The sequence below is a fragment of the Pecten maximus genome, chromosome 1, assembly GCF_902652985.1.
Source record: "Pecten maximus chromosome 1, xPecMax1.1, whole genome shotgun sequence".
In the NCBI taxonomy this organism is placed as follows: Eukaryota; Metazoa; Mollusca; class Bivalvia; order Pectinida; family Pectinidae; genus Pecten; species Pecten maximus.
In genome coordinates this window covers 2237555-2258452 of record NC_047015.1, presented here as the reverse complement: position 1 = coordinate 2258452, position 20898 = coordinate 2237555, and the positions used below count along the sequence as shown (strand labels likewise).

Here is a 20898-nt window from a genome sequence, read left to right as displayed (position 1 = left end):
ACCCTTCTCAAAAATCCCGTTATTACCCTTCCTCTTCACGACGACACTGCTTGGCAATACTTTGTATTCCTTAATAAAACTGACAAATGTCCCGCCTTCGACAACTATAAGCGGCCAAAACGGAGCAGAAACCCAGTAAGGAACTACCAGAGTGCCCTTAACCTTCTCGTCAATTAACTTGTTAATAACTTTAGGCACTAATCGAGGAGGTGGAACTAACCAATTGATAACCCCTCCCCATGTCTGCAACAAACCGTCTACACCTGACGTACCCGGGCACCACCATCGAGAATTGAAGATTTCGCATTTTGCGTTGTAAGCACTAGCAAACCTATCGACTGAATAAGGGCCCCAAGCCTTGTCAAAAAACTCAAACACTGATGAATGAATACCCCAGTCCTCACTATCCCCAGCCTTGCTGTACAAATCGGCAACCCGATTATCTCCCCTTGGGATCCAGACTGAAAATAATTCCATGTTCAATTTTGAATTAATTCCAAAAATCTCTGCAGCCTGTGTCTGCAAATGACACTTCTTGCTACCATTCACCAATATATTCGCCACGTTTTGATTATCTGTATACCACAACACTCTTCGCCCTACCAGGCGTTGCCCTATCGAGCTACTATCAAAATGCCTCATCATGCGGCGAACAGCCTCTAGCTCTCTCCATGTGGAGCTCTCAGCCCTCTCGGCTTCGGACCATAATCCGATCACTTCGCTGTCATTCACGTTTAGCACATAACCACCGTAGCCCAGTGCTGACGCGTCGCTATAAATGGCGACATCATAAGATAAAATCTGATCAATACGACGTCCGTTTAAACGTCTAACGTTGTCTAACCAAAACTTAACCTCGTCCAATGCATCGCTAGTAACGTGAATGTGCGAGTCCCAGCACGTCTTAGCTAAGACATTGAGATGCATATACCTGGTCATTAACCTCACCACTGGACCTATGCCTACGTACATGGAAATGATCTGACCGACTACTCCGGCTAACTGCCTAGCAGACACGTGATTAAATCGTCCGTCCGATCCGGTCGATATGCCTCGCAAACTGACCTCCAACTTATTTAACCTTTTTTCCGTTATGAAAATCCGCCCTATATCCATCCTCCAAATCAACCCTAACCAAACAGTCTCCAAACTAGGAAACCAGCTACATTTCTCCTCTGCTATAAGAAACCCGAACCTGCTTAAGTCAGACTTAATCTGATTACTGGAACGGAGTGCTTGATCCTGCGTACAGTGTCCACCGAGACCGTCGTCCAAGTACATTAAGACCCTTAAACATAAAGACCTCCAATACTTGACCATCTCCCTGGTCACTTTGGAAAAAACATAACCGGCTGTTGAAAGCCCGAACGGAAGTACGTTAAACACATAAAACCTGACAGAATCTCCAAATGCCCAGCTAAAACCTAGGTACTGTCTGTGCTCGGGAAAAATCTCTATATGATGGTACGCCGACTTTAAGTCTAAAGAAAATAAATAATCCCCCTTCCCGAACATCTCCATGGCTATAGCGGAATCCTCGAAACGAAACTTGAACTTATGAAGACAAGGATTACCGTGCCTACAATCCAACACTAATCTCAACTTGCTTGAATTGCCTGCTACGGTCAATGGATTGACTATCTTGGGCGTATAATTAACCTCAGATATACACCCTTTTTGTAACAAACTCTGTATTTCTTCGCCAACAAACGAAGGATTATCCCTAGCTGACTTGTTGTTATTGAGGAAAATACTCTCAGGAATTTGATAAAACGGTAACTTGTACCCGTATTTAATAATATCGAGAACTACTGGACACGCATCAATGCGTTCCCATTCAACAATCGCATTGCGCAACATTCCAATAGGTGACCTGACCTTTAACCCTGCGACCCCAACAGCTGATTTTACTACGGACGTACATGTAGTAACACCACGTGCTTCACACGAAACAAAAACATTTGATATGGACAAGCGCCCTTCAGGCAAAATATTAGTAATACTTATCTTTTCAGCCCCTGGCATGTTCCCCACACTACGTTGTTGTTGTAGGCATTCGCTCCTCCAGTGTCCCAGCTTTCCGCACGCATAGCATAATCCCGGTCTCCTGGCGCTGAACGCTGCTTGCTTGGAGTTGTCCGCCTGTCGCTCTCCGGTCCCTTGTGGTCGAGAGGCTCCATAGGGGGAATAACGCCTCTGTCTCGCCTGCCTTTGCGCTTTTAATTTTCTCTGCGCCCTGTTCTCAGCTCGTTGTATGCGCCTGTCGTCGTCGGAATCGTCGGCTAGCTCGTTGTTTTCATACTCCGACACGGTACTCCATCCGGACTCCGAAGAGTCCGCTAATCTAATGAGCTTTTGCCTGTGCTTAATGATATCCATACCTTCGGATATTTTCTCGGCCGCAGCAACTGTATCCATACGCTCGACGAGATTCGTATGCGCTTCCTGAAGCTTCGTTGAAACTTTACAATTCACCTTAAATTGCTCTTCATTGCCTTTGCGCTTGAAGGTATACGCGCTAGAGCTCATTTCCGATATTTTGGATATTTGCTCCTCGGAAAGTTTTCTTTGCGAATCATTCACTTCATTACGGAAGCATTCCAACTTGCTCGTAAGTAAAACCTCCAGTCTCCCGAGCATGTCCTGTTGGGAGGCAGAAATTCTCTCATGGATTTTGCTGTCGAGAGAAGCCGGGTCCATTTTGATGACCGCTAATGTTGGGAGTCCACGACTAGAATGCCTGATACTCCCCTATACATGCACTACCGCACGTGCGGACAACACGTCGAGCCCTCATTGGCTAACGCAAAATAACAAACAACTCACGGAAACATCCGAATACCGAAACTATAGGACAATTATTTTCCGCTATACTCCGAAACGCGGAAAACATTAATTATAGTAGGATTGGTTACATAACAACAGAATCTTCTCTTACAGTAGGATTGGTTAACAACAGAATCTTCTCTTACAGTAGGATTGGTTAACAACAGAATCTTCTCTTACAGTAGGATTGGTTAACAGCAGAATCTTCTGTTAGTGTAGGATTGGTTAACAACAGAATCTTCTCTTACAGTAGGATTGGTTAACAACAGAATCTTCTCTTACAGTAGGATTGGTTAACAACAGAATCTTCTCTTACAATAGGATTGGTTAACAGTATAATCTTCTCTTACAGTAGGATTGGTTAACAATAAAATCTTCTCTTACAGTAGGATTGGTTAACAACAGAATATTCTCTTACAGTAGGATTGGTTAACAATATAATCTTCTCTTACAGTAGGATTGGTTAACAACAGAATCTTCTCTTACAATAGGATTGGTTAACAACAGAATCTTCTCTTACAGTAGGATTGGTTAACAACAGAATCTTCTCTTACAGTAGGATTGGTTAACTATAGAATCTTCTCTTACAGTAGGATTGGTTAACAACAGAATCTTCTCTTACAATAGGATTGGTTAACAACAGAATCTTCTCTTACAGTAGGATTGGTTAACAACAGAAACTTCTCTTACAGTAGGATTGGTTAACAACAGAATCTTCTCTTACAGTAGGATTGGTTAACAACAGAATCTTCTCTTACAATAGGATTGGTTAACAACAGAATCTTCTCTTACAGTAGGATTGGTTAACAACAGAATCTTCTCTTACAATAGGATTGGTTAACAACAGAATCTTCTCTTACAGTAGGATTGGTTAACAACAGAATCTTCTCTTACAGTAGGATTGGTTAACAATATAATCTTCTCTTACAGTAGGATTGGTTAACAACAGAATCTTCTCTTACAGTAGGATTGGTTAACAACAGAATCTTCTCTTACAGTAGGATTGGTTAACAACAGAATCTTCTCTTACAGTAGGATTGGTTAACAACAGAATCTTCTCTTACTGTAGGATTGGTTAACAACAGAATCTTCTCTTACAGTAGGATTGGTTAACAACAGAATCTTCTCTTACAGTAGTATTGGTTAACAATAGAATCTTCTCTTACAGTAGGATTGGTTAACAACAGAATCTTCTCTTACAGTAGTATTGGTTAACAATAGAATCTTCTCTTACAGTAGGATTGGTTAACAACAGAATCTTCTCTTACAGTAGGATTGGTTAACAACAGAATCTTCTCTTACAATAGGATTGGTTAACAACAGAATCTTCTCTTACAGTAGGATTGGTTAACAACAGAATCTTCTCTTACAATAGGATTGGTTAACAACAGAATCTTCTCTTACAGTAGGATTGGTTAACAACAGAATCTTCTCTTACAGTAGGATTGGTTAACAATATAATCTTCTCTTACAGTAGGATTGGTTAACAACAGAATCTTCTCTTACAGTAGGATTGGTTAACAACAGAATCTTCTCTTACAGTAGGATTGGTTAACAACAGAATCTTCTCTTACAGTAGGATTGGTTAACAACAGAATCTTCTCTTACTGTAGGATTGGTTAACAACAGAATCTTCTCTTACAGTAGGATTGGTTAACAACAGAATCTTCTCTTACAGTAGTATTGGTTAACAATAGAATCTTCTCTTACAGTAGGATTGGTTAACAACAGAATATTCTCTTACAGTAGTATTGGTTAACAATAGAATCTTCTCTTACAGTAGGATTGGTTAACAATAGAATCTTCTCTTACAATAGGATTGGTTAACAACAGAATCTTCTCTTACAGTATGATTGGTTTTCATTACAGATAAGAATGGGACCTTGACAATTTATCATACAGACTACCAGAGGGACACGGGTGCCTACAAGTGTGTAGCAGAAAACACCGCAGGAAGGGCTGAAGATATTGCCACCATCTTCATCCATAAACCTAATGAAACCATGCTCAGTAAGTCATACAAACAAAGAGTTCGTCGGTCCTTAATACCCATTCTGTAGATTTATAGAGCACCCTTTTTATGACAAGCAGAGCCTTCAAACAATTTACGGTGTAGTTAGTGCCTGATTCCTTCAATTGATACACAATAAATATGTTTGAATGGATTATTGCATCATGGTAATCAGTAAGTGTAGGGTAAACATATAGCCCAGGGAATTGATGTGGGGCCTGTAACATGCTGAGTTGAAAGGCTACCAATTTTGTTCATGTGAATGACCTTGATCCGCATTCAAGGTCACAGGGGTCAAATAGGCTCAAATCTTTAAACGACCTCTTCTCAATAACCATGACGTCTAGTGAACTGATATTTAGTCCGTAGCAAGCAGAGTTGAAGGCCTACCAAGTTTGTTCAAATCGATGACCTTGACCTACATTCAAGGTCTTAGGGGTCCCTAAAACAAGTGGTGTCTGGGATATGTGTGGTTTTCTTAAGGAATTAACATATGGAATAGGTACTGCATTTATACAGGAATAAAAAGTAAGGTCTAAACCAAATACATATGTTCCAAGTAAAAATAGAATGCGTAGTAAGTCAGGTGTGAGACAGATGGAAAATATTCATTTTTGTACAATTCATTGTTTTCCTTTACATTTAGACGCTTATTTCATGTTAGTCCACACCATTACTCATCAAACCTTCCTTCATTTCACCAATAGAATTACTGCATCTTTCTAATCTCGACCTTTTATTTACTTGCTATAGTAGTATGATGTACTCAAGGTAGTCAGATGACCATTTAGGCCCGCTTGGCCTCTTGTTTAATGCAATTTTGCATTTCATATTCTCAATATTGTTCAGTGAGAAACTAAAATTGTATTTTGGTGAGGAGTTAAATATATGGCAGGTTAGTGATCAGAGTGGCATTAAGATGGTAAAGATACGGCAGGTTAGTGATCAGAGTGGCATTAAGATGGTAAACATATGGCAGGTTAGTGATCAGAGTGGCATTAAGATGGTAAACATATGGCAGGTTAGAGATCAGAGTGGCATTAAGATGGTAAAGATACGGCAGGTTAGTGATCAGAGTGGCATTAAGATGATAAAGTGATGTATAGACTGGTCTAGGGTATCATGAATCAGACAGAATAGCATCCACCATTAATGATATCCTTACACAGATTTAATTTGCAGCTGATGATGTATAAGGCTGACTATGTATTTAACTGCCACAGATTAAGATTCCGCCCTGTTAGATATGCGTGCTGATGAAGGGACAGTAAAACACAGAGCCTTTTATCCTGAGTTGCTCGCTGTAGAGTGCAGGAAATGAAAGATTTCTCTTGTTGACTTATCCTCCTCTAAGGAATTAGGATTTTATACCACAGATTTGACACAGAATTTGTACAGGCTCATTCAATGATTGCGACTTAAATGGGACAAATAGCTGATATCCGGAGATTTTTCACTTCCTAATAAAAGGAAAGGATTTTGTGATTTATATCTTCTTTGGATTCTATTTCTTGCTTCGATTTACTAGAATTAATAATAATGCTTAAAACTCGCAGTAAGACTCGTCCTGCTAGTAATAAAAACCTAATTTGTTTCATTGATCAGCAAAGCTGTGTGATTGTGTCCTGATTAACTGGCTCAAGGCAGGCATATAACTTTACCATTAATAGCACATTCACTACCTAATTACTATCAACAAAGCATACAGCCATGGCGTCAGGGGATACACATTCCTGTAACATACTGTCATGGTGTCGGGGGATACACATCCCTGTAACATACTGTCACAGTGTCAGGGGATACACATCACTGTAACATACTGTCACAGTGTCAGGGGATACACATCCCAGTAACATACTGTCATGGTGTCAGGGGATACACATCCCTGTAACATACTGTCACGGTGTCAGGGGATACACATCACTGTAACATACTGTCATGGTGTCGGGGGGATACACATCCCTGTAACATTCTGTCACAGTGTCGGGGATACACATCCCTGTAACATACTGTCACAGTGTCAGGGGATACACATCCCTGTAACATACTGTCATGGTGTCAGGGGATACACATCCCTGTAACATACTGTCACAGTGTCGGGGATACACATCCCTGTAACATACTGTCATGGCGTCAGGGGATACACATCCCTGTAACATACTGTCATGGTGTCAGGGGATACACATCCCTGTAACATACTGTCACGGTGTCAGGGGATACACATCCCTGTAACATACTGTCACGGTGTCAGGTGATACACATCCCTGTAACATACTGTCACGGTGTCAGGGGATACACATCACTGTAACATACTGTCATGGTGTCAGGGGATACACATCCCTGTAACATACAGCCATGGTGTCGGGGGATACACATCCCTGTAACATACTGTCATGGTGTCAGGGGATACACATCCCTGTAACATACTGTCACGGTGTCAGGGGATACACATCCCTGTAACATGGTGTCACGGTGTCAGGGGATACACATCCCTGTAACATACTGTCACGGTGTCAGGGGATACACATCCCTGTAACATACTGTCATGGCGTCAGGGGATACACATCCCTGTAACATACTGTCACGGTGTCAGGTGATACACATCCCTGTAACATACTGTCACGGTGTCAGGGGATACACATCCCTGTAACATACTGTCATGGGGTCAGGGGATACATATCCCTGTAACATACTGTCACAGTGTCAGGGGATACACATCCCTGTAACATACTGTCACGGTGTCAGGGGATACACATCCCTGTAACATACTGTCACGGTGTCAGGGGATACACATCCCTGTAACATACTGTCATGGGGTCAGGGGATACACATCCCTGTAACATACTGTCACAGTGTCAGGGGATACACATCCCTGTAACATACTGTCACGGTGTCAGGGGATACACATCCCTGTAACATACTGTCACGGTGTCAGGGGATACACATCCCTGTAACATACTGTCACGGTGTCAGGGGATACACATCCCTGTAACATACTGTCACGGTGTCAGGGGATACACATCCCTGTAACATACTGTCACGGTGTCAGGGGATACACATCCCTGTAACATACTGTCACGGTGTCAGGGGATACACATCCCTGTAACATACTGTCACGGTGTCGGGGGATACACATCCCTGTAACATACTGTCACAGTGTCAGGGGGATACACATCCCTGTAACATACTGTCACAGTGTCAGGGGATACACATCCCTGTAACATACTGTCACGGTGTCAGGGGATACACATCCCTGTAACATACTGTCATGGTGTCGGAGGATACACATCCCTGTAACATACTGTCACAGTGTCAGGGGGATACACATCCCTGTAACATACTGTCACGGTGTCAGGGGATACACATCCCTGTAACATACTGTCATGGTGTCAGGGGATACACATCCCTGTAACATACTGTCATGGCGTCAGGGGATACACATCCCTGTAACATACTGTCATGGTGTCAGGGGATACACATCCCTGTAACATACTGTCACAGTGTCAGGGGATACACATCCCTGTAACATACTGTCATGGTGTCGGGGGATACACATCCCTGTAACATACTGTCATGGTGTCGGGGGATACACATCCCTGTAACATACTGTCATGGTGTCAGGGGATACACATCCCTGTAACATACTGTCACGGTGTCGGGGGATACACATCCCTGTAACATACTGTCACGGTGTCAGGGGATACACATCCCTGTAACATACTGTCATGGTGTCAGGGGATACACATCCCTGTAACATGCTGTCAATGGCCTCTCTGATCTAAGTTTTTATAAAATCTACAATATGGTTGTGTGTTTTGGTTACAGGTTACAAGAACATGCCCATTCGTCAGTCAGTGTACACCTTCCACAAGGGCGGATACAGCGTATATGATCCAAATGGCTGTCTTACTCAACGCAGTGTGAAGGCCAATTTCGGTAATCTACAGTACATCCCTGAGGAGCTGGACAAGGCCCCATCCCTGTGTGAGGATAACAAACCCTGTGCCTGGGGTCAGGCCATTAATGTTATGGACAAGTATGTCTATATCAGCCAGCCCGACCAACACAGAATTGTCGTCATCGACTCGCAGAAGTCAATGAACCCTGTCCAGGTAAATTTTTTGGATGTGTTCAATGGTGATAAGTGATGGTCACAGGTAGTTTTTGTCATGCACCTGTGTAGCTGTATATCCTTGACCTCTGACCTAATAGAGTATGTTCTCGACCTCTGACCTGATAACCATATGTTCTCAACTTCCAACGTTATAGCTGTATGTTCTCGACCTCCAACCTGATAGCTGTATGTTTACGACCTTCGACCTGATAGCTGTATGTTCTCAACCTCCAACCTTATAGCTGTATGTTTACGACCTTCGACCTGATAGCTGTATGTTCTCGACCTCCAACCTAATAGCTGTATGTGCTCCCCCTCCGACCTAACAACTGTATGTGCTCGACCTCCGACCTTACAGCTGTATGTGCTCCACCTCCGACCTAACAGCTGTTTGTGATCCACCTCCAACCTAACAGCTGTATATACTCCACCTCTGACCTTACAGCAGTATGTACACCACCTCCGACCTTACAGCTGTATATACTCCACCTCTGACCTTACAGCAGTATGTACTCCACCTCCAACCTAACAGCTGTATATTCTTGACCTCCGACCTAATAGCTGTATGTGCTTGACCTCCGATCTAATAGCTGCATGTGCTCGACCTCTGACTTAACAGCTGTATGTGTGGGACTTGTATGTGTATAATTTTGATGAAGCATGTTTCTTTGCTACATGTAGCGTGAAGGTGTAAAACTTTAAAGTCATATAATTAGGGCTCCATATTAAAGATACGGGCACTCTATAGTAATCACTTTGTCTGTCTGGCTGGCCATATGTCCACAAATTTTACTACTGGCTATAACTTTGGTATTTATTGACCAAATCACATGAAACGTGGTTAAGATGTTAAGTCTACTGACTAAATCTACTGACCAAAGTTCAAGGTCAGAGGGTCAGAGGGCAAGGGAAAAAGTCAATATTTCAAAGCTTTTCACAGATGAACATTTTGTTATGACACTTTGAAATAATGTTTGTCAAAATTAAACAAGCAGTCTACTGACCAAAGGTCAAGGATCCTTGGGTCAGAGGTCATTATCAAGGTCAAACTTTTTGAAGCTTTTCACTTATGATATTTTTTTTGACAATTTGAAGTAATGTTTGTCAGAATTAAACAAGAAGAATACTGACCAAAGGTCAAGATCATCGGGTCAGATTGCAAGGTCAAATTAAAGTTTTGCATCTTTTCATTGATGAACATTTCATTATGATATTATGAAGCCAAATTGGTCTGAATTGAAGGATAAGTCAACTGAGGATAGATCAAGGTCAATGGATTATAGTTTGTTTGTTGGGTCTTTCTCACTGTACAACATAGAGAAGGCATGTCACATGCCATCCAGAGCAACTAGGTGTCTTTCTGAAGTGTCTGTTTCTTAGATTTCCGCGAAACACAAATCACCACTGGTATGGAGCATCAAACCACTCACCTGGGATCTTCACTGGAGATTTTTCTTAACTGATATGAGTTATTGCAGCCCCTCACCGTATTAAAGGTCAAGGTCATTAGGGTCCAAAGTTCATAGACAAAGTTAATCTCTGTTTAAAACCCGGCTCTTTATGGGGGAGATTTTCAAATAAAGCAACTAAAAACAAACGAAGATTTCACCAGTATTCACATTTCTGTTAGCCCAGCAGATATGGAGGTGGAAGGAAATAAAAGTCACATTATAGTAAATGTGAAATGATTATTTACTTTCCTGCAATTATTTTTCACACATCAACTTCAGCTATATGGGTAGATGTAATTTTTTACAATTATTGGAGAAAATTTGCCTCAATATGGGGCCTTACCGACCTGTCAGTATTCTAGTTTTAAAGGTTTTTTTGTTCATTGTTTATATTCGTGTTTGATTTCACCCAGATATCTTCGTGCCTTAAATTTGCTTTAAAAGTACCAAGGCATGTAGTTTTTCAGCAGCATTTGATCACACGATTCTAGTTATATTTCCATAAAACGTTTATTTCCTTACAACAACTTGCTGAGATGAGGGTTCTCCAGTTTGTTCGAATAAATTTAACCTCGACTCCTTTTGAAGATCACATGCACAGCCATATGTTTATTAGAAAAAGCACCAGAAATGTTTCTTTAAACAGTTTCTTGATTCCAGGATGAAATATCTGTTGCAACATTTCAACATTTTGCAACTGAAGAGTTAGTACGAGATTGTTTAGCCTGGAGTAAAGAAATATTAATTCTCCTTTTGATTTCAGTTTTTGTGTTCGGAAATGGAGCTTAATACCACAGTAAAACTTGACAAATAAACAGAATTATCTATAAAAATACTTCACACTTTTCTACCTTTTACAAACAGTTGTTTGAAATTGAAAGGCTAGTAGTCTTTTCTGCAAGGTCTTTGCATTCTAGGACTTTCAGTACTTTGATTTTGTGTTTGTGTAGTTTGTAAAGACAGACAAGTTCCCTGTGAAGCTGCACTACGTTGAACATCTAGATGAAGTGTGGGTGCTTTGTTGGAACTCGGACAGAAACACAGGCTCCAAGACAATTGTGGTAATCCGTGACGCTAGCAAGGACAGCAGGCATCACATGGTACACACTCAGCCAATCGGCTACCGATTTGATCTGGTAAGTCCTATCAAATTGCGATTGAAAGTAAATTGAACATCCTGACTGTGAATCAACAACAAAATATTATAAGTTCTGTGTAGAATCAAACTAAGTTTTGCATAGAATACCAGGAATGTTCACAGGTGAAGTGTAATCTGTTAAATGTCCTACATACTAGCACCATCTGGAATGTTTCCATTTATTAGAAAATATATGTCATATGCAATTCTGTAAAATGTACATATTTTAGCACTTTTCACACTTGAAGCATTGCCAGGAATTATGATTGGACTAATTAATTTCACTTTTACTAATGACACTTACCATATACTTATTAATGTTATAAGCTAATTACACTAATTAATTTCACTTTTACTAATGACACTTACCATATACTTATTAAAGTTAAGCTAATTACACTAATTGTTTTACACTACTTACACTAAAAGAATATTTCTCTCTAAAGGCTAATTATATACATGTATACTAAATACTTATCATATGGCAAATTTACTTACTATATATACAAATGACACTCAATACTAATTACACTTACTATATACTAATTACATTTACTATATATATATATACTGATTATATAGATAATTCGGCCTCGTGCAATAGAACAGTGGTCGATTACCAGTACCTCGTGTCAAATATTCTGGACTATTGCAGACATCCATGTCCATGTAATTATAACTACTATATAGGTTAGAGGTCAAGGTTATATTTTGCATCTTTTCACTGATAAACCTTTTGTTATAACATGATGATCGAAGAATTATAAGAATTAAGCAAGGAATATCTACTGACCAAAGTTCAAAGTCATATCTTTTTACTGATTTTGTTATGACACTTTGTAGTAATGTTTGTTACAATTAAACAAGGAGTCTTATGACCAAAGGTCAAGGTCAGAAATCAATGTCAAAGTCAAAATTTGCATCTTTTCACTTATGAACAATTTATGACACTAAAGCTGTGTTGCTTGGATTTTAACAAGGAGTAACTGACTAACGGTCGGTGCATCAAAAGTCAAAGTCCAACTTTTTTTACTTCACTTATGAACCAATCAGTCGGAATTTAACAAGAAATCATTTTATTTACTGTCAAGGACATTAGGTCATTGACTCAATATCGGCAAATTTTTATACCTTTTTAGTGATGAATTTTTTGTTCTGACGTTATGAAGCAAATTTGTCTGAATTAAAGGATAAGTCAACTGACAAAAGATCAAGGTCACTGGATTATAGTTTGTTGGGTTTATCAAGCTGTTAATAGCTAGTGTTATGTTTAGGCAGGGACTCCTTGTAGTAGTTGGTGACTACCTCACTGTATAACATAGGTAAGGCCTGGTGCATTCCATCCAGAGCTATTAGGATAAGTGTCTTCCTGAAGTGTCTGTAAGGAGGTTTATAGGATGGTTCATGTATATAGTTATATAATTATTCTTTGACTCCAAATTTCAAGTAAGAAATTATTTCTGAAGGTATATTCCTGAGCTTCACTGTCCCCCCTATACCCTCCCTCTACTTTCAGTATATATAATGTGGTTTACCTTAATTTACATGTATATTCTACAGGTACAAGACATGTTCCTGCCGCCCCAGAATGACCTTGGACATGCCTTCCACTATGGTTATGTAATTCACAATGAACAGCGTGGCCTGTTTAAACTTGACCTTGACACCATGCGCTACACCAAGGCCGTCGACCTCAGTAATTTTGATTGTGTCCCCCAGAAAGTTGCGTTCATCCCAATTGGTAAGAAATTAATTAACACTTTAGTAAAGGTCTGTGAGCGATATCGTAATGATAAATGTTTGTATCTTTTTTTTTCCACAAAAATATTAAAATCACCCAAAGAATAGTTGGAATAAAAAAAAAAAAATGTGTAATGCTTAAGAATTTTTGGATTAAGGAACCTTGATTAAGGAACCTTGATGTCAGTATAACTGTGATTAAGGAACCTTGATGCCGATATAACTGTGATTAAGGAACCTTGATGCCGATATAACTGTGATTAAGGAATGCCAGTATAACTGTGATTAAGGAACCTTGATGCCAGTATAACTGTGATTAAGGAACCTTGATGCCAGTATAACTGTGATTAAGGAACCTTGATGCCAGTATAACTTTGTGATTAAGGAACCTTGATGCCAGTATAACTGTGATTAAGGAACCTTGATGCCAGTATAACTGTGATTAAGGAACCTTGATGCCGGTATAACTGTGATTAAGGAACCTTGATACCAGTATAACTGTGTGATTAAGGAACCTTGATGCCGGTATAACTGTGATTAAGGAAACTTGATGCCAGTATAGCTGTGATTAAGGAACCTTGATGCCATTATAACTTTGTGATCCCCAGGTGGCCATGTTGTGGTGAAGTGCATTAAGAAGATGATGGACGACACGAGGACTCTCCAGATCCTGATGGACTACGTGACTGATGTTCCTTTAGCCAATATCACTATGTATGGTACTCCATACGTGTCTCCGGACTCACGCACCATCATTACCGTGGACGAGGTCACTGGCAAGGTCAGGGTGGCCACCATTCAGGAAGATGGTATGCAACACTGTAGCCACATAGTTGTGTAGGAATGAGGAATTGCTTTTAATTGTTATTGTATGAATATTCAAATAGACTCCTTTAAACACTGTTGTAACATATTAGGATTTTGGTTGTTTGATGAGAGTTCTTGTTTTGGTTCTTCGATGAGAGTTCTTGTTTTGGTTTGGTGATGAGAGTTCTTGTTTTGGGTCGTTGATGAGAGTTCTTGTTTTATGGTCATTGATGAGAGTTCTTGTTTTGGGTCGTTGATGAGAGTTCTTGTTTTGGTTCTTTGATGAGAGTTCTTGTTTTGGGTCGTTGATGAGAGTTCTTGTTTTATGGTCATTGATGAGAGTTCTTGTTTTGGGTCGTTGATGAGAGTTCTTGTTTTGGGTCGTTGATGAGAGTTCTTGTTTTGGGTCGTTGATGAGAGTTCTTGTTTTGGTTCTTTGATGAGAGTTCTTGTTTTGGGTCGTTGATGAGAGTTCTTGTTTTGGGTCGTTGATGAGAATTCTTGTTTTGTTTCATTGATGAGCGTTCTTGTTTTGGGTCTTTGATGAGAGTTCTTGTTTTGGGTCTTTGATGAGAGTTCTTGTTTTATGGTCGTTGATGAGCGTTCTTGTTTTGGGTCTTTGATGAGAGTTCTTGTTTTATGGTCGTTGATGAGAGTTCTTGTTTTGGGTCTTTGATGAGAGTTCTTGTTTTATGGTCATTGATGAGGGTTCTTGTTTTGGTTCTTTGATGAGAATTCTTGTTTTATGGTCATTGATTAGAGTTCTTGTTTTGGTTCTTTGATGAGAGTTCTTGTTTCGGTTCATTGATGAGAGTTCTTGTTTTGGGCCGTTGATGAGAGTTCTTGTTTTATGGTCATTGATGAGAGTTCTTGTTTTGGTTCATTGATGAGAGTTATTGTTTTGGTTCATTGATGAGAGTTCTTGTTTTGGTTTTGTGATGAGAGTTCTTGTTTTATGGTCGTTGATGAGAGTTCTTGTTTTATGGTCATTGATGAGAGTTCTTGTTTTGGTTCATTGATGAGAGTTATTGTTTTGGTTCATTGATGAGAGTTCTTGTTTTGGTTTTGTGATGAGAGTTCTTGTTTTATGGTCATTGATGAGAGTTCTCGTTTTGGGTTGTTGATGAGAGTTCTTGTTATTTTTTATGTACATATTCTTTCTCTTAACCTGTAATGCCTCAATCATTGTATTTTTGTATGACACTTGATTCTTATGGAAACGTAAATTTGATGTACGTCTTCTCTCCTACAGGTCAGATCAAGAAGGGTATTGAGGTGAGCGTGGCTTCCTCCATCAGTGACGTGACATTCTTCCCATCCCAGGTCAACACGGGATATGACCTTTATCTGACCTCACAGGAACACGCCCAGGTCTTCCATGTTAATCTGATCGATGGACAAGTTACAACTATCAAAGGTATTAAACTTAGTAATGGACTTTTAATGGAGTATCTTGGCTATATGGTCTGTCAGGTAACTTAAGAATGTGTGGACTATGGTTGGTTAGATAACTTTAACAATTTAATCATAGCATGTCTTTAATATGCTCTTTCCGATAACTTTTCAACTATTTAATTGTAGAATGTCTGGACTGTGGTCTGTCAGATAATTTTAGAATTATTGAATTGTAGATTGTCTGGACTATGGTTGGTAAGGTAGCTTTAGAATTGTAAATTGTTAAATGTCTGAATTATGGTAGGTAAGATAACCTTAGAACAGTATAATTGTTGAATGCCTGGATTATGGTAAGATAACTTTAGAATTGTATAATTGTTGAATGCCTGGATTATGGTAAGGTAACTTTAGAATTGTATAATTGTTGAATGCCTGGATTATGCTGATGGATGTTATGATATAATTCTTTTGAGATAAAAGCTTGCTATCAGTAACATCTTTACTATTACCTGAATTCCTGTTGTGTTGCAGATGCTGAAGACCCCAGAACTGTCCAAGTATGGCCATGGTCCCAGACGACACGCTCCATAGTACATGGAAATGTGTTCAGCGAATACCTTGCCACACCCTCGGAGTCATCCCTGGTCATTGTGAATGGACGTGACATGCATGTGCACTGTAAATTTGCAGACTTGGACAGCCCAGATTCTGTACTTTTCTCTGTGTCTCACCTTGGCTGAACATCTCTCTCATGAATCCACCACTATTTTTCTATACAATTATTACAAACTTACTGGTAAATATAAATTTACTACCAGGTGTTTAATACTGGGGAACAAAATTCTTTCTGTTGGATACAAAATAATACATCTAGTTCTCTGAGAACAAGATCCAGAGTTATATACTAGTTTTATCCAGGTAATATCCAGTGTGACATACTAGTTTTATCCAGGTAAGATCCAGTGTTATATACTAGTTTATCCAGGTAAGATCCAGTGTTATATACTAGTTTATCTAGGTAAGATCTAGTGTTATATACTAGTTTTATCCAGGTAAGATCCAGTGTTATATACTAGTTTATCTAGGTAAGATCCAGTGATATATACTAGTTTATCTAGGTAAGATCAAGTGATATATACTAGTTTTATCCAGGTAAGATCCAGTGTTATATACTAGTTTTATCTAGGTAAGATCTAGTGTTATATACTAGTTTTATCCAGGTAAGATCCAGTGTTATATACTCGTTTTATCCAGGTAAGATCCAGTGTTATATACTAGTTTTATCCAGGTAAGATCAAGTGAATTCTAAGTTTATAATTGATAACCAGATAACAACCAAGATTCCATTGATCAAGCAATGCTTTGTATAAAATGATATACATTTTATCATTTGATATATACTGCGTTTATAAAATTCTAAATTAATAGCCAGGGAAGCATCATTATATGGTAATAATATCATCAAATGGTTGTTACCAACATGATCAAGGATTTTATAACACGGAGCTTCCTTCCTTCCCATATGTGATGCTAGTCAGAATAACTAACACTAGTCAACTTAAGGATTTCCTGGTACTCTCCAACTTGGGGATTCCTTGATATTCTCCAACTTGGGGATTCCTTGGTATTCTCCAACTTGGGGATTCCTTGATATTCTCCAACCTGGGGATTCCTTGGTATTCTCCAACTTGGGGATTCCTTGATATTCTCCAACATGGGGATTTCCTGGTATTCTCCAACTCGGGGATTCCTTGGTGTTCTCCAACTCGGGGATTCCTTGGTGTTCTCCAACTTGGGGATTCCTTGATATTCTCCAACTTGGGGATTTCCTGGTGTTCTCTGACTTGAGGATTCTAGGGTGCTCTCTGACTTGAGGATTCTGGGGTGTTCTCCAACTTGGGGATTCACTGGTGTTGGAGATTCCCTGTTGTTTTCCCTCTTGGGGATTTCCAGGAGTTCTCTAATATTAGGGATTCCCAGGAATTCCTCAGCAATTGTCATACATTTTGTCTAAATCTTGTGAGAGAAAAGCTGTTGGAGCTCCACTATATAGCCTATAGAGAATAGAGTGACAAAGGTGACCAGTTGGAATGAAAGTGAAACGGAAATGCACCAAAGGTGAAAGCCCGTTCTGTTGTAGTTACATGAATATCTTGCTATATAAGTAGATTGCATGGAGAGACTACCTATTCTGGCATACCTCTTGAAATGGCACGGATTGTAGGGTCTGTTAACCTTACAAATGAAACCTTAGCGTGGGGGTCTAAAGACCAATTCAGAGGCGCTAGGAAATGTAGGAAATATCTGGTGTTTCTGATACCTGTGTTTGTACGAGTGTGGAAGAAACACAGCTCATTTGTTTATATATGATTATCACTGCTGATTTCAAGGGACTACAACATCAAGGTTATCAGATGGAGACCTTTTCATGTCCTTTATCATGTCCTTATACACCATCAAGCTAATGTCTTCTGATTAGTGGAACCCCACATTTTTGCACTGTTTTCAGAAGTTATTTTAAAAATTTAAGTAATATTTGCCCTTCAAAAAAAAAAACAAATAAAATAAAATAAAATAAATAAATAAAACTTGGATGAAGGACATATAAACTGTATTTACATTGTAATTTACATTATTTAGTTTGAGATTTGTTTGGTTAATATTACATTGGATGAGCCAGTTACCCCCTACAGTAGGTCATGGAGGTCACACTTGTAACAGGTACCCCCTACAGTAGGTCATGGAGGTCAAACTTGTAACAGGTACCCCCTACAGTAGGTCATGGAGGTCACACTTATAACAGGTGCCCCCTACAGTAGGTCATGGAGGTCACACTTATAACAGGTGCCCCCTACAGTAGGTCATGGAGGTCACACTTGTAACAGGTACCCCCTACAGTAGGTCATGGAGGTCACACTTGTAACAGGTCCCCCCTACAGTAGGTCATGGAGGTCAAACTTGTAACACTTACCCCCTACAGTAGGTCATGGAGGTCAAACTTGTAACAGGTCCCCCTACAGTAGGTCATGGAGGTCACACTTATAACAGGTGCCCCCTACAGTAGGTCATGGAGGTCAAACTTGTAACAGGTGCCCCCTACAGTAGGTCATGGAGGTCAAACTTGTAACAGGTACCCCCTACAGTAGGTCATGGAGGTCACACTTATAACAGGTGCCCCCTACAGTAGGTCATGGAGGTCACACTTATAACAGGTGCCCCCTACAGTAGGTCATGAAGGTCACACTTGTAACAGGTACCCCCTACAGTAGGTCATGGAGGTCACACTTGTAACAGGTCCCCCCTACAGTAGGTCATGGAGGTCAAACTTGTAACACTTACCCCCTACAGTAGGTCATGGAGGTCAAACTTGTAACAGGTCCCCTACAGTAGGTCATGGAGGTCACACTTATAACAGGTGCCCCCTACAGTAGGTCATGGAGGTCAAACTTGTAACAGGTGCCCCCTACAGTAGGTCATGGAGGTCACACTTGTAACAGTTACCCCCTACAGTAGGTCATGGAGGTCAAACTTGTAACAGGTCCCCCCTACAGTAGATCATGGAGGAACAGTGTGTGACACATATGTAACAGCCCCCCTACAGTAGGTCATGGAGGACAAACTCGTAACAGTTTCCCCCTACAGTAGGTCATGGAGGTCAAACTCGTAACAGGTACCCCCTACAGTAGGTCATGGAGGTCAAACTTGTAACAGTTACCCCTACAGTAGGTCAAGGAGGAACAGTGTGTGACACATATGTAACAGGTCCCCCCTACAGTAGGTCAAGGAGGAACAGTGAGTGACACATATGTAACAGGTCCCCCCTACAGTAGGTCAAGGAGGAACAGTGTGTGACACATATGTAGCAGGCCCCCCTACAGTAGGTCCTGGAGGAACAGTGTGTGACACATATGTAACAGGCCCCCCTACAGTAGGTCATGGAGGAACAGTGTGTGACACATATGTAACAGCCCCCCCTACAGTAGGTCAAGGAGGAACAGTGTGTGACACATATGTAACAGGCCCCCTACAGTAGGTCAAGGAGGAACAGTGTGTGACACATATGTAGCAGGCCCCCCTACAGTAGGTCAAGGAGGAACAGTGTGTGACACATATGTAACAGGCCCCCTACAGTAGGTCAAGGAGGAACAGTGTGTGACACATATGTAGCAGGCCCCCCTACAGTAGGTCAAGTAGGAACAGTGTGTGACACATATATATGTAGCAGGCCCCCCTACAGCAGGTCAAGGAGGAACAGTGTGTGACACATATGTAGCAGGCCCCCCTACAGTAGGTCAAGGAGGAACAGTGTGTGACACATATGTAACAGGCCCCCCTACAGTAGGTCAATGAAGCATCGTAGGCATAAACCTTAACAGACCTGTTAATATATACAAGTCCGTGGCCACAGAAAGTATAATTAGATCATTAGATTCTTTCCTATTTGATAATCAAACAATTATTTTCCAACTGATTCAATCATTTGGGCTGCAATAAACCAAACCAGCCTTGGTTACCGATGAGTAGTAGTTTCCACTTACTAAATGGGTCTGAAAGAAGTGATACTTCATTAATTAGTAGGGCACTTGTAGGGAAGATTGTAGTATCTTAACCCTTTATCATTATAATAGATTGTTCTGAATCTGGAAAGTATTATATGTTGTTGGATGAGGAGTTATAAGATTCAACAAATGATGTATTAACAGATAGTTTTGTAGTGTTTTAAGTTCATTCCATAATCTATAGACCTACACATCAACTATAGGTTCTCATCAATGTTTTTACATTACCATTTTAATATATACAACTTTTTGTGCATTTGTAGTTTTATTTGTCTTTTGTTAAGTTTTAAACCAGGTTCATATACAGACTTGGTGTCCCAGATTTGATGTCTTTCTCACTGTTTGCCTGTAGATTTTTTATTGTTTTTGTCATTTTCTTTATACATATATATTACTTATATTACACCTGTTCCTTGAAGTTCATGCTGTACCACCGTTAATTTTTTATTTGTCTTTTGACATACTACACCACCATATTTAATATACATGTTAACTGTCGTTGTGTACCAAGTACAAATCATTTAAAGCTCGTTTGTGTTTAGAGAGACTGACTTTCTGTAAGATCATTATAGCCAGAATTTTGCTATAGATGTCAGGTTTTGTAAGTAAATGATTGTAATAAAATCTTGTATGTTTTTATGTATTGGGGTCAAACACCAGGGAGTTGTTACCAATTTATCAAACTTCTGGATAAAAATTATGATGTGTGTCGTTGACATGAAGTGGGTGCTGTCTCTGATTGGACAGGCTATGGTTAGCAGTCATTGTATACATCAATATCACCTCATGTAGTCGCTTGTCGTTGGTTGCTAGTCAGAGGAAGGCCCTTGAGTAACACGATAGGTATAAGGTAGGCA

General features: G+C 40.0%; 1 protein-coding gene across 2 annotated transcripts in view; it reads left to right on the top strand.

Annotated features, from left to right (window-relative positions):
• LOC117322144 overlaps positions 1 to 16241 on the top strand; it is a 107163-nt gene extending 90922 nt beyond the window's left edge. For both annotated transcript variants that reach the window (XM_033876920.1, XM_033876912.1), the window contains exons 14-20: positions 4696 to 4836; positions 8663 to 8949; positions 11353 to 11538; positions 13101 to 13281; positions 13889 to 14089; positions 15340 to 15504; positions 16014 to 16241. In XM_033876920.1, coding sequence (XP_033732811.1) covers positions 4696 to 4836; positions 8663 to 8949; positions 11353 to 11538; positions 13101 to 13281; positions 13889 to 14089; positions 15340 to 15504; positions 16014 to 16222 — 1370 coding nt within the window. In that variant the 3' untranslated portion in view covers positions 16223 to 16241. The remainder of the gene's footprint in view (positions 1 to 4695; positions 4837 to 8662; positions 8950 to 11352; positions 11539 to 13100; positions 13282 to 13888; positions 14090 to 15339; positions 15505 to 16013) is intronic.
• The last annotated feature ends 4657 nt before the right edge of the window (positions 16242 to 20898 follow it).